Source organism: Crocuta crocuta, unplaced genomic scaffold (assembly GCF_008692635.1).
Source record: "Crocuta crocuta isolate KB4526 unplaced genomic scaffold, BGI_CrCroc_1.0 scaffold46, whole genome shotgun sequence".
In the NCBI taxonomy this organism is placed as follows: Eukaryota; Metazoa; Chordata; class Mammalia; order Carnivora; family Hyaenidae; genus Crocuta; species Crocuta crocuta.
The window spans coordinates 1,029,897-1,045,565 of record NW_027530975.1 but is presented as its reverse complement, the minus strand read 5'-3'; the positions used below and the strand labels follow the sequence as shown (position 1 = coordinate 1,045,565).

At 37.9% G+C, this 15,669-nt stretch overlaps 1 protein-coding gene across 2 annotated transcripts in view; it reads right to left on the bottom strand.

Annotated features, from left to right (window-relative positions):
• SLC16A9 (solute carrier family 16 member 9) overlaps positions 1-15,669 on the bottom strand; it is a 52,680-nt gene that overhangs the window by 21,482 nt on the left and 15,529 nt on the right. For both annotated transcript variants that reach the window (XM_077770145.1, XM_077770146.1), the window contains exon 2: positions 7,386-7,618. In XM_077770145.1, coding sequence (XP_077626271.1) covers positions 7,386-7,581 — 196 coding nt within the window. In that variant the 5' untranslated portion in view covers positions 7,582-7,618. The remainder of the gene's footprint in view (positions 1-7,385; positions 7,619-15,669) is intronic.

The following is a 15,669-nucleotide window of genomic DNA, read 5'->3' as shown; positions in this document are numbered from 1 at the left end:
TTTGCCTTTTCCAGGCTATGGTATGCAGGGCTTTTAAAAGATATTGTTCTCAGGGCGCCTGGGTGGCTTAGTGGGTTAAGCATCTGACTTTTGCTTAGGTCATGATCTCGCGGTTCGTGGGTTCGAGCCCCGCGTCGGGCTCTGTGCTGCCAGCCCAGAGCCTGGAGCCTGTTTCAGAGTCTATGACTCCATCTCTCTCTGACCCTCCCCTGCTCACGCTGTCTCTCTCTCTCCTAGAAATAAATAAAACATTTAAGAAAATAAAATAAAATAAAAGATATTGTTCTCTTGCATGGGGGTCCTGGCCACATTTTTGGCACAATGGGGACACATTCACTCAAAAAATTTAAGAACCTGTGTATTAGGGAATAACCCTACAAACCAAAGGAAGGAGCAAAGAAAGGAAGGAAGATAAGGATGAGATTCCAAGCCTTGCAACCTCTAAAATACAAAATGAAACAAAAAATATAAAATAATTTGTTAATGGTCATCTGCACATCAGACTGATTGGGGTAATTTTCAGCTGATGAGGGGAATAAAAAGGGAAATGAAAATGAACATTCTAACTGAAAAAGTGCTTTGTTATGATCATGGGTGAATTTAAAAAATGAGAAGAATGAGTTGTTACAAGGAAGTCAGAATGATCCACAAGTAAGTGATGAAACTGTTTCCTTGAGCCCTCAGGGTACTGTAGGAAGAAACAACAGAGCTAAATTGTTGCTGGCTGTTAAAATTAGCATGGAGGAAGAATACACTTCTTAAAATTTAAAAGTATGTTAGTAACATTCTATTTAGGTCTGCATTAATCAAAAAAAAAAAAAAAGAAATAATTGATGACTGCCATTCCTTCACTATTGATCAAGTGTCCAGTGGAGCAACACTCCACAATAGCAAAACTCCACGATACGAGTTACACATGTGAGCCACATATGAAATTCTAAACTTTCTAGTAGGCACATTAGAAAAATAAAAAAAAAGGTAAAATTAATGTTAGTGATACATTTTATCTGATTCGATATAGCCCAAATATTATCATTTCAACATTTTGTTTTCATTAATGAGACATTTTACATTGGTTTCTTTTTTTTTTTTTGCGAATGACTCCAGTATGAATTTGTTACACTTAATAGCATGTCTGAACTTGAACTAGCCACACTTCAAGTGCTCAACAGCCACATGTGGCTGGTGGCTGCTGGTGGGACAGCACAGCACTGGAGTCTCATATCATGGTAGAAGACAGAGTGCACACAATCCAATACCTAAATCACAAGGCAAAATAAACACACAAGAGTTAAATTAAAACCCAAGATCATGGGCAAATGGTACCAAAAGGAAGGTTCAAATCATGTGTTTTGGGATTTCAGTAAAAGGGAGAGCACCATGGGCCAAGAAACTGCACCTTGGCCTGGATGGACTATAAAGTGTGGTTATATCACCAAAAGGGATGAAAACATATTCTAAATGGAAACAGAAACATAATGTGGTTTTCCCAATTTTTAATTATTATAAGATAGCTATGGGTAAGGAATCATGTCCTTTGGGAAACAAATCACCTTCCATGCACTTATTTCTCCTAAAAAGTTTCAAAATCCGAAGAGTGGTAGGATGGCCAGCCATCCTGCACTGAAGCCATAAATAGGCTGACAGTACAGTGGGAAACAAAATATAGCAGTAACCAGACTGTATGCCTGCAGCATAGCAAGAATTCCCTAATAGAGCAGATGATGGGGCCCATGGGAATCTTAGCTCTCTACCCACAATGCAGGGAGCCCAGCAACCTTGTAGGTTCCTCACTCCTTGCTCCTGCTGAGACCAGAATTTTAATTTCATCTCCCTAGAAGAGAAAGGCCACACCCACTCATTTCTTGATCTCATGAATATTGAGAATGAATAACAAGACTTGCTTGCTGTTTGGTTTGGTGAGATATAGAGAGTACAGAAAGCTTAACCAAAACTGGAGTTATTCTCACCGATCCTGGAAATGCCTAGCACACTGGGAACTGGCCAATATGCAACAGAATCCTTGTAGGAAGCAGAAGTTCATTCCTACTTGTATGAGTTAATCGGACTTGGGAGTAAAATTGTATAGGTATCCTCAAGTATAATTCTGCCAGCGCAGAACTCATCCAGCAAGCCCAACTGGCTATAGTGACTGAGGATAGATGTATTGACTCATTATCAATTTGAAGACCTTTGGAGGAATTAAGGAGAAGGGGAGGTACTGTTAAGTCTGCTTAGAGTCCAAAAATATAGAACAAAAGGTCTGCGTGCTGTTTCAGCAACTCCGTTGTCTGAAAAATGGCCCCAACTTTCTTGAATTTAAAGAATGACGTCTAACCGTGCTTTAGCTCAGCTGAAAACAATGCAAGGCCACGGCGGCCCATGAGTTTAGTTATGTTCCATCCCTACTGTATCAGTTACATTTCAACCAGAGAAACAGACCCAGAAGTTTTGTGTTAAAAGATTTATTGCAAGGAATTGGCTCCTGCGATTATGAGACCTGACTAGGCAAGTATAAAACCCAGAGTGCAGCCCAACAGGAAGGTCAGGTTGAAACTCTCTGGCACAGGCTGACCATACAGCCAAAACATGGTATTTCTTCTGGAAAGTTCAGTTCTGCTCTTCAGGCTTTTTATAGGTTGAATCGAATTCACCCAAATTGTCTAGGATAATCTCCCTTACTTAAAGTCTGTTGATTATGGACTTTGACACATCTATAAAATACCTTTACAGCAACACCTACACTAGTGTTTGACTAACTGGGGAATGTAGCCTAGCCAGGTTGAAACAGACCATCACATCTCCCAAAGCAATGCCTCCCTCTCTAACCAGATTTACTCTTCCAGAATGGATCCCTATGGTGCTGGCTCCCAGGCCTTTGCATAGTAGACTCCATATGGATGGCCTGCTCCCTGATAGTCCACCTTGCACAGCCCATCCTCCCATCTGGCCCACCTCACAACCTGTCTCTATAAAACTCCAGACATTGCTTTTCCCTTGCCTTTGTGAAATCTCAAATTATCAGTAAGCCTCTTCTGTCTCTTCTTTGAAACTAAAATCCCTTGTAAGTACAGATGATGTCTTCTGTGTTGGAATCCTGAGAGCAAAGGACACTCTATGGATGTATTCATGTAACTCATGTAATGGTAGTGAGCTTGTATAACCCAAATTCCCAACTTTATTCATTTCAAAGATCAGCTGGATAAGCAAATAATTCAGACAAAAGGAAGAAGTATTTTCTCCTCAATTATTATTATTCTAGTTTCAAAGAGAAGGAATGAAGAATTAAGATTATGAGGAGTGTAAAGTGAAGACATGTATGTCTTACATTGTTTGAGTGTTACTGTGAGCTACCATTCAAATCTCACTTTGCCAGAGACAAGGGGTAGGACTTTAAATTCAAGATGCTTAGGCACAGTCCTAGCAAAGTTTCAGTTTTCCCTCCAGCCCATCCCCCTAGAAATGTCTTTGTATTTCATTCTGAAAGGTCCTGTTCTTTTGAGGATCCCACAGTTTGGTTGCAATTTCTTGGGAAAGTAATTTTATTTGTGGTGATTCTTGTTCTTTAATAGCTAAAGTTTGTTGAGCACCTACCATATACCAAGCACCACCTCAATTATTCTACACAACAATCATATAAGATAGTACTTTTATTGTCTCCAATTTAAAGATGACAAAACAGGCTAATCCGGTTAGAGAAACTGGAGCTTGGGTGCCTCTTCTCCTCTTAGAGAATGTCCTTTATCTTGGGCTGCATCTTCATGTAGGCAACCTGGACACTAAACTTGAGGACAATAATACCTACCTCAGCGCACTGTTGTGACCAATTAAGATCAAGCAAGTAAAAGTGACTGGGATTGAGACAGACACACAAGGGACACCTAGTGAAGTGAAGGGACAAGTACAAGAACATATAATTTATATGCTGCTTGGCAAATGGGCTTACTCTTCTGTGCCTTGCTCATTTATAAAGCTCCAGAGGTTGGATCACAGAACTGAGATTCCTACTATGCCTTCTGTGGACAAAACTGGGTAAAGACAATAACTCATGTTTTTCAGATATAATATGGCCTACCTGCATCAGAGTCATCTGAGGAGCTAGTTAAAAGACTCCCCCTATTCCCACCCTGCTGCACTGATAGGTAAAAAACTGTCTTTTTAGACAACCTTGAGTAACTCATATATAGCCCGGAATTTAAGAGCAAATACACACACACACACACACACACACACACACACACACACGCACACACATGCACGTATACATCTATACAGGTATATACATATGTATATATATAAAGCTCATTTTTATCAAAAAGATGTATGAATATAGACATATATTCATATATGTAGAAATTATATTTTATCAAAAAGATGCAAAAACATCCACTTATGTGTTTTTTTTTATCAGAATCAAAGCCACTAGACACTATTTTTCATGTTTTATATGGAATGAACAGTGCTACAACCCAGCAGAAGAAACCCAAGCAGTCCCCTTTACAAGTAAGTCAAAGCAAATCACACACTGGAGAATTACAATAAAGTGCAAGATTAAAATCTAAGTCAAGAGGGCTTAGGCTAGTGGTAGTTCCCAACTGAAAATTACTTTTTAGGCTTTAAAAATATTCACATATGTGGGCTTCTTCATAGACCAACTGAATTAGAATGTCTGAGGGTCAAATAGAGGTTTTTAGATGCTAAACTATTTCTGCAGATGATTCTATCTTTCTGGTTAAGAACCAGATATGGGTCGCCAACATGAGATCTACTTTTCCCATTTCCAAGATAGTATTAATCTGTTTTTCTCTGCAGAACAAAGTTGTCAACAAAAGGCTGATGTGGCTCACACATGCTAGACACATCTTGCTAATACTTTATTACCATTGTTTTCAGGATCTGTCTTTTAATTTATGCTATGAGGAGCCAAGGGAGGCCAACATCACATGTTCAGTCGACACACACCTATAAAGTGCACACACACCTATAAGTGGTAGCTCTTCAGCCATCATTTCTTTCCTATCACTTCCTCATTGTCAAGACCTCTGGTCTCTTTATTCTATGTTCATCTTCAAAGGGTTTGATTAGCTGGTGCAAGTGCCTCCTTGTCTAGCTGATGGCACTGAAGTTAAGTGACGTACACAGGGTAACTCAGCTAACTAATCTTAGTGCCAGGACTTGAATTAGCTTCCGACTTCAACCCAGTGCTCCCCCTAGTACTTGTTCTCTCCCCTGGACTTTGGTGGGATGCTCTATTTCCCCAGCCCTGCAAGCAGAGCTGACTTCAGGGCTTGAGGGCCACATAATTGATTTACGGCTCTGGTGTTGCTGTCTTAAAGTTCTTAAGGTTTTTTTTTTTTTAAAGTGTTTTTATTTATTTCTGAAAGAGAGAGACAGTGTGAACAGGGGAGGGTCAGAAAGGGAGGGAGACACAGAATCTGAAGCAGGCTCCAGGCTCTGAGCTAGCTGTCAGCACAGAGCCCAATGCGGGGCTCGAATCCACGAATCGTGAGATCATGACCTGAGCCGAGGTCAGACACTTAACCGACTGAGCCATCCAGGAGCCCCTTAAAGTTCTTAAGTTTTAACAAGGGCCCCTGCATTTTTATTTTGTACTGGGACCTGCAAATTGTGTAGCTGGTCCAGCTGCAAGTTAATGGGGCAGCTCCTGGTCCTTGAAGCAGTGGGAAACTGGAGAAAGTGCCGAGCTGCCCTTCAGACCACCAATGCCCCATCCATCCCTAAGGAGCTATTAGCTTCTCTGAATCCTCAACTCTCACTTGGATGGACTTAGTGACAAAATCTGTCCTCTGAGTATGTGCTAATTGAGATATCATTTCAATTGTCCTTTGACCCTTGCTGGAAGACAGGGTAATTACCTTTCTGTTTAACTTAATATTTGCTAGTAGAAATGGTGACTAATTGGAGAACATTTAAAAATAAATTTTCTTTTTTGTGCAGATAATTTTCTAGAAATCAGTACTTGCAAGCTCCTTTATTAACATATCAATTATCATCCATTTGTACTTTGACAGCTTTGCAAATGATCCACATTTTGAAACACTCTTTAAAACAAATCTTGAGCAAACTTTTCCTGTTTCTCCTGAGCTCATAATGACAGTATTATTTTCATTTGTTTAGTTATGTTTAGTTATCTTATCCGACATGCCCACAATATCCAGTACTGTGTTTTCAAGTCTTGCTTTTGATTTAACAGGATAATACATCAATTGGAAACAAATGTTTTGGGTTTGTTTTTTTTTTATCTTAAGAAGTCCCCTTTAGTGATTAGAAAAGACAATATATTTAAAAGAAGGAACAGCTAATGCAGTTTGTGTTCACAAAATCCTTTCAAAGCTGAAAATTACCTTACAAATCACCACATTCAATGTCCTTATTTTCTCCTTATACTCCCATGATGTCCTTATATCCCCACAGAATAGAGATTGTGATTTGCTCAGTGATCCAGGTCAACCTCACAGCACACAGGAAAAGACTCCAGGAATACTGACCCTAAATAAGTCACCATCTTAGCACAACTATGCTTACATAGTTCCAAGTAAGTCAGATCGATGGTCACTAAACATTACTGCAGATTTCAAACTATTACTCCAGAAATGGAAGCACCATAATGATTTTCGTCCTTTAAAGGTAAATGAAAACACCTTTACTGTTCTTTCTAGAGATGAATCTAAAGATTCATTTGAAATTCATTCTAAAGATTCTTTCTAAAGAAAGAATCCTTATTCCATCATATGTAAACATTTATCAAGAATATTACTTTTGGAGATATTATACCAATACAGATGTGGTACCACATGTGTATCATACATTACACCGAGTTAAAATTCTGAATTATGTCATCATTGTGAGATGGGACTATCCTTTGGCACGTCAAATTTTTCTCATGAAGGTGACACAATGTAGTTCACGCAATTTGCTCACAATGTACCTGAATCAAAGAGGAGCAATTTCGAATTGTACAGGAACTGTTTATGGGACAGTGAACATCGTGTGGTCCTTTGCTCACCAGCATACACTGAACGCACCTGGATGGATGCCTTCATCTCCCTGTATCATTCTTACTCATGGAAGCATAGGTGTCTCTCACTAGACTGAATCTTTTAAGGAAGGTACAGTGTGTTTACTGCTCATCTTTTTATATCTAGCAACTAGGACACTGCCTGGCACATAATGGCAAATAAACAAATCAAGAAATGAATGCATATCTTATGCATTCTTGTACTTTCACATAGATTTATTATAATCTCAAGGAAGGCAGGAAAATATGTGATACTTAGCCTCCTATGCCTTGCACAGTTTCAGTGATGCAACAAATCTAATTAAATGATAAAGGAATTAGGAGAAGCATAAATTTATCCACTTACTTGCAAGCAAGCCAACTCCACTTGCAAGGGATCCGACCCAGGCTGTTTTTCCCTTTCCTTCACTGAAGGCATCCAGCCATTCTATGTACAAGACTCCAACAGCCAATGGTGATCCGTAACACAAAAACTGAGTGAAAAAGGAGACAAGCACGATCACCCAGCCCCATCCACCATCAGGTGACTTTTTAAATTCCATCGTAAGGTGAGATCAAGGAGGTGTTCCTCTGTAGGGGCTAAGCAGAAAAATAAAAAAAAAAAAGGAAAAGAAAAGCATATTTAGAGTGTGGTGGGGCACAGTATTTTGGATTAAAATTATCTTCTAAATTAAATAAAAAGCTTCTCTACATGGAAAAGCAGAAAAATCACTGAAATATCAAGTTAACTTTAAATTTTGTACTGATGATTTGAGTAAGTAATACCTCCACATAGTTCAAAAAATTTTTTTTAATTATAAAAAGGCACAGAGTGAAAACCTTGTCCCCATTCTCCAGGTTTGGTTTCTTTTTTTTTTTTTTTTTTTTTAATTTTTTTTTTAATGTTTTTATTTATTTCTAGGAGAGAGAGAGAGACAGCATGAGCAGGGGAGGGTCAGAGAGAGAGGGAGTCACAGACTGAAACAGGCTCCAGGCTCTGAGCTGGCAGTCAGCACAGAGCCCGACGCGGGGCTCGAACCCACGAACCCCGAGATCATGACCTAAGCGAAAGTCGGACGCTTAACCGACTAAGCCACCCAGGCGCCCCAGCAGGTTCTTTCTTAAGTGGTTTGTATGGTTCTTGTCACATGTTGGATTCCCCAGGAGGCAGACTCTTAGTAAGAAGGAGGTTTATTAGGACTGTTCTCTTCCTATGGAAGGTAATAAGGGAGAGAAAGAGTAAGCTGCCATGTAGTGTTAAGGAAGAGAACTTCTAAAGCTGGGATGGGCCTGCAGAGTTGCCCTGAGTTGGGCATGGACAGTTGGCCTGTCATACCCCGTATTGATCTTTCAGTGGATTTGAACCATTCAAGAATAGTGCATGACCTTAGGTGACGCCATCACTCCCATATGACTGTCAGCTGAAGCCCCTGCTCACCCCCCCTTCCCTTGGCCAGCACTCTCAACATCTGGGGTCAGGAATCTCTCATTCCCAAAAGGGGTCTGGAGGGAGAAATTGGCAGCACATCACCAGATCCACCAACTTAAGTATCCTCCCAGACTTTCTTCATGAATATACAAACAAAACCAAGCAAATAGTCTTAGATTTCCCTCTTTTTGATAAAAAGTAGCATATTATACAATCGATTCCAAACCTTGTCTCATGTACTTAACACTCCCAAGATTTTTCTCTGTCAATACACAGACAGGATCCTTTGTCTTTTTTTTCTTAATAAACACAAAGTATCTCACCATATGGCTGCACACTTGTTCGTTTATTTATTTATTGAATAGGTACAACATTTATATGGTTCAAAATGAAAAATAAGGACCAAGGTATACAGTCCACACCTGTTTCCCACCTGACTCCCATATCATCCACAGGAAACCAATACTTCTTTCTTTTATATCTTTCTAGAGTTGGTTTATGCATACATCACTCACTCAAATATAGATTTCCTCTATTGTTTATACAGAAAAAAATCATGCTGTTTTCACTTGACAAATATTCTGAAGATCTTTCACATTAATGCATAACAACCTTCCTCATTCTCTTCTTTGTGCTGCATTGTATTTCAGTATAGGGCTTTCTCTTAATTCAACCCTGTGACTTACAGTGAAAAACAATGCTGCAATGAATAATCTTACATATACATACACCTTTTTCTATATATGCATATCTGTTAGATAAAACCCAAATGAAGAATTGCTGAGTCAAAAGGTAAGAACATTGTATCAGTAACTAGTATTACAAAATTGACATCAAAGGACAGCAATTTTGAGTGTGTCATAAAACTTTTGAATTTTTGCGCATTTGGTGACTGTAAAACAGTATTTCATTATAGATTTAACTTGCATTTCTCAGCTTTCTGAAAGTTGTGTGTCATTTCATAGACCAAGAGTCATTTGTAATTCCTATCTAATTTTGGGGTATATATGGGTATATTTCTGTAATTTCCATTCTGTTCCATTGATCTACCTTTCAGTCACTATTACCATGAGAATTTAATTACTAAGTTTGAGTTACATTTGTAAATTGGTTTAAGGAAAGTTGATCCTTTTGTGATGTTGAGTCTTTCCATCAAAAACATGGTGTGCTTCTCCATTTGTAGATATTAAGTGTTCTTTATGTTTAAAGTTTTCCCTAATATTTCTTTTTAAGTATTCTACCCTTTTTGCTAATGTTATAATCAGGGTTATTTCTTTGTTTTGTTTGTATGTGTAAAAGTTATTGATGTCTATATGTTAATTTTGTATCCCATTACCCTACTAAATTCTCTTGTTTGAGGTAGATTTTTGGATTATTCTCTTGAGTATATACAATGTATAATACAATTAAGTTACACAATCATCTACAAACAGCAATAATTTTATATTCTTATTTTGAATTTGTATACTTCAAATTGACTTCTTTTGTCTTTGCATCTAACAGGGCATACAGAATAATGTTAAATAATAAAAGTATATGTCTTTGTCTGGTTCCTAACTTAGTTAGAATACCTTCAAATGTCAAGGTGCTGCCTTTAGGACTTAGATTGATTTCTTTCACAAAGAAAATATTCACATTTCTCTATCTGGGTGTTATTATTAAAAATGCTTACTACATTTTATCAAACACATTTCTGGTGTACAAGGAGATGATTATGATTTTCTCCATATAACTTTTAACGTAATAAATCTGTATTTTCTACTATTGATCTTTGAATTACTGGATTAAATTTTCCTGGGTTCATGCATTATTTTGATTATGTCAGTCTATTTGCGGGACAAGGAAAGGGTTTTTTAAAATTAATTAATTAATTTTGAGAGAGAAAACGTGTGTGTATGTGCACATGCATGCAAGAAAAGGGCAGAGAGAGAGGGTCAGAGAGAACCCCAAGCAGGTCCTGCACTGTTGGTGTGGAGCCTGATGCAGGGCTCAAACTCACAAACCGTGAGATCATGACCTAAGCTAAAATCAAGAGTCTGATGCTTAACCAACCGAGCCACCCAGGACCCCTACAGAGGAAGAATTTTTAAATTGATAAGTGAGATATCTTCTTTGTTTTTAATTTTTACTAGGCTTTGGTATCAAAATAATATTTTAAAAGAATTTGAAAATATGACTTCTTTTGAAGATCTGAAACAATTTACATGGCAATGGATTTAAAGGCCCAGGCCTTGACCTCTCTGCTCCCAAGAGGGACTCCCACTTAATGATGCATGCTTTCTATGTCACTAAATCATGTCAGGTTTACAGTTTCAACAGAGTCTCCTTTGACCTCAGGTTTTTCCAAGTCATTCCATTGGCTGTGGTTTTATCAAATAATAGAGAAAGACAGTAGAAAATATCATTCATCCATTCATGCACATCTCTTATTAGATGATGGAGCACTTGACTACCTTAAGAGAGTCATAGTTACACTCATCAATTTTTCTGGGATTCACTGAATTTCTTCACTTTGACATTCAGAACACCAGGCAAAAATCATGTCATGACCTGCTATGGGTCTTTAAAATATATAAATTAGCTTTCGGTACTTCACAACTGAAAGAGGTTACAATTTATACACAGAACTGTAGTCTAAAAGCCAGTGTCTCAGACCAAATAATTGTGTTAGCAGACAGAATATTCCCAATTTCCAAATATCTAAGTCCTTTGAAATACTCAGCTATGTCCCTTCTTCAGAAGTCAACTCTCTCTGGTACCAACTCTACTGTAAAAGCAAACAATATCATTTTGGTCCTTCTCATGACAATTTAATCCATTGCAAATTCCTTGTTCAAAATCCCTTTTAAAGAAAACATAGTCTTAATTGCCTAAACCAGATTAATATAGGATAGCAACAGCCAAACATCTAAAAAGACTAAAAGGCTGCATAAGAACAAATGCATATAAAATTGTCCTTCATTTAAATCTTCAAATTATCACACTTCAGGAAAAGTACACATTTATATAGGCAAAGCACCAGAATCATGAAGAGAGCCAGTATTTTCTGAAGGGTTAGGGAGGTAAAAGGGTGAGGAGTATCTCCCTTGCCAGTTTGCAGACCTAAGCAGACAGAAGTGCCTTTATACACAAAATACCTTGGCCTTGGTTTACTTTGCCTTGCCTTGGGTGACATTTCAACACACAGAACAGGAGCCAGAGAAATTCTTCTCACAGTAAATATTTGGGAGAACAAACCTTTGAAATACAAAGCTCCCACGTATATCAACTCTGACTAGAAAGACAAGTTTTTATAAAGAGTTGGCTAATAGCTTCTAACTTTTAATTGTCTCATAGTTTGATGTACATGTAGTATAAAGAGAACATGGTGGAAAATACCATTTAGTGATGCCTTGTTTTCTTTCAGGGTAACTGATACCTTCCCCTAGAGTTTTCTCTATTCCTTAAGGGTTTCTCCCCTGCTATTTCTCTGACATTGTATATTCTGCAAGGTGATTTCACAAATAAACTAATCTTTATTTCCCTCTTTTGTAATGGTACCCAATTTCCTTGGGGAGACTTGGGTCTTTTCTATAAGTGGAGAGTTGGTAGGACTGTTGGTTAAGGCCCTTTGATCTTCACCCATAGAATAGTATTTGATCCAAGCAAAGCAAGCAGGACCTATTTCCTAGGACTCTGAATTTTGACCGAAATGCTATAAGGAAATATATATTTGAATTTTACTGATTCCAATGGCAGTACATTGAAGAGACCCTCTATCAGTTCCTACCACCTTGACTACCTTGGGAGATACCCAAGGTGGGTTCCTCCAGCCTTTCATTTCACTATATGAACAAACCCAGGAAATTATTTTGTTAACTTGTATTTGTTTCTTTTACTTGGAACAGAATAAACAAATTTGAGTATGAAGTAATTTCAAGTTGATTATTTTATGTTTCTATATACCACTTGATCCCATTTGGGCCAAAGGGTAGGTTTAGGAGTACAGTCTGTGACCGCATAATACAGGAAATATAGAATATACCATATCTTCTTTTCTTGAAATTTCTTATTATCCCTCCTTCTTCACGTCTTACGATTCAATATGATGATAAAATCTCTTCTCTGGCATTCTTTTAAATAAAAACTGCAAATTAACTGAAATTTCCTTCTAAGCCTACTTATACTAATATTTACAGAAATACAGCATTATAAAAGTGATCTTTATTCAACAAGTTTTATGATCTCTTCAAATTAAAATAGATTGACTAGATACCAAGGGAAGGCAGAAGAAATAGAAAGCATGGCCTTTGCCCTCTAGGAGCTCATAAACCAGTTAGGAAGGTAAGATAGCATGCCAGGTAAGAAGGCAAGGTAGGAAGGTAATAATGGGTGCCAAAGTGGTGGCTGGATGTGAAATGATTGGGAGTCAGAGGGAAAGGAAAGCAGAAGTGGAAGGCTCTATGAAGTAGGCTGGTCCTAAAGAACAATGGAGATTCAGGAAAGCATGGATCTGGCAAGAGAAACAACATGAACATGGGTGTAGAATCAGGATAGGTCTGTTAAATTTGGTGGAAAATAAAGAAGGCAGGTCATAGAGGGATCACAGAGGAAAATAAAATTGGAAAGATGCTATTCTCAGTTGAAATGTAAGAAGAAAGTGTCTCAAGAAGCCTATACTTATGATGACAAGATAAGATATTTTTTCATACTTTACATAATAAATGCTGGCACTAGTAGCCCACTTATATTATCTAAGCAATGGATTTGTTTTTTGCTCTAAAAAATAACAAGATCTGTAAGTATCAGAAAGTGTTGTTTTATTTGGACTAGTGTTCCATGAGTATACTCAAAGTTTGGGGCTCTTAATCATAAATCTGTATAAAAATATGCTTTTGGAAACACACATTCTGGTATATGCTAGTACATTCTTTGAAATTGTGGAATCTTTTTTAACCAGAGTGTTCACAAACCCAGACTTTGCATGATAAGACATCCTATGAAACTCAAAATTGCAAGCCATTCTGAGAGACCATTTAAAGAGCATAAAATTTAGGGGCAGTTCTGTCACAGTACAAGATCTAATAAAAGATTATAAAATTAACTTTAACTTATAATTTAAGTGTATATCTTATTTTTAACTTGAACATTTAAAGTTTTTTTAATGTTTTATTTATTTCTGAGAGAGAGAGAGAGACAGTGTGAACAAGGGAGGGTCAGAGAGAGAGGGAGACACAAAATTAGAAGGTTCTGAGCTGTCAGCACAGAGCCTGACACGGGGCTCGAGCCCACGAACCATGATATCATGACCTGAGCCGAAGTCAGACACTTAACTGACTGAGCCACCCAGGCGCCCCTTAACTTAAACATTAAATATGTTCTACATATTAGAAAACTTCCTTGGAGTGGAGAGAAGATAGCATGAAATAAAACTAATCATAATAAGATACCATTACTCAAGCAAATTAGATAAACATAGCATGAAGGACAGCAGATATCTTAAAGCTAGAGTTTGTTTTATGAAAGTGCAAATTCCAGACCACTTTCTTTGAAAAGTGAAAAGTCTACATTTTACTGTTGATTTACAAGGTGGCTAAATCCCAATACTTTATGCATTTACTTCTGCTCAAATAATGCCAATCCTTCATTATTTCCTCAAGTCTACACTGGCTAAAAATGTCTATTCTCCACATATAGAATACCAGAATTGCATATTTGACATTTATGAACATTCAGTGTTGACACAGAAGTTTTCTGTCCTTGAGGTGTATACATACATATTATACTATTTTTTGCCAAATTGAGAATAATTTACTATTGACCTTCTTTTCAGTTGATGGTCCCTCTTGCCTCCGGCCCCCCTCCCCCATAATCATTCTCTAATAACCCTTTTTGACTGTTACCTATATCTCACTAAAGACTCCTAGGTACATTTTTCACTTGAATCATAGGAGGTATAAACAGAACTTTTTAAAAAATCTCAATCACTGCCAAATTACCTGGTCCTGAAGTACTTTACTTTTTTTTTTCTTCTCTTTTTTTCTCTTTTAAATTCTAATTAGTTAACATACAGCGTAATATTAGTTTCCGGTGTACAATATAGTTATTCATCACTTCCATACACCACCTGGTGCTCATCACGAGTGCTCTCCTTAATCCCCATTGGCTATTGAAACCCTCCCCCCACCCCGACCACCACCCCTCTGGTGACCATCAGTTTGCTCTTTATAGTTGAGAGTCAGCTTCTAGGTTTGCCTCTTCCTTTTTTTCTTTAACCTTTCCTCACTTGTTTCTTAAATTTCACATATAAGTGAAATCATCTGGTATTTGTCTTTCTCTGACTGACTTATTTCACTTAGCATAATACTCTCTAGCTCTATCCATGTCATTGCAAATGGCAAGATTCCATTCTTTTTTATCCTCTGAGCAAATCCCATCAAGCACTTTATTTCAATTAAGGGCCTAGGATCATGTGATTACATTGGGGGGGGGGATAGTTGATTCCAGGTTAATTTTGTCTTGACCTGGTCGTCTATCAAGTGTGTCAAAAGTTGAAACCGTCCTGGGCTTTGTGACCTTCCTTCAGTTACATTTATGCTATCCTGTTAAATGGAAGGTTCGAAACCACAGGCCAAGCTGAGGAAAGCTGGAACCCTTGTTCTGGTGCTGCTGGTGGGGATGAAAATGCAGCAGCCACTCTGGAAAACAGTTTGACAGGTGGACATTAATATAGACTATCAAGGGCACAAGATTTCTTTTTGAGGTAGTGAAAATGTTTTTAAGTTATTTTCTATGGTACAGTTTGCACAACTCCTGAAAAAATTCCACGAAACTATATATATTAAATAGGTGAAGTTCAGGGGCATCTGGGTGTCCAACTTCAGCTCAGGTCATGATCTCATAGTTTGTCTGGTTCGAGTCCCGTGTCAGCCTCTGGGCTGGCAGCTCGGATCCTGGAGCCTGCTTTGGATTCTGTGTCTCCCCCTCTCTCTGCCCCTCTCCTGCTTGTGCTCTGTCTCTGTCTCTCTTTCAAAAATAGACATTAAAAATGTTTAAAATAAATAAATAGATGAACTTCTCCACAAAGCTGTTAAAGTAAAACATATTCAAAAGCTACTGGAAATGATGTTTTGGTTCTGAATCTACTGTGGGTAACAAGTTTATAAACTACAGAGCAGATCTATTGTGCCAGAAGCAGTTCTAGCACTGATTGATACTGCTCTTTCCCTCCTGTGACATTTGC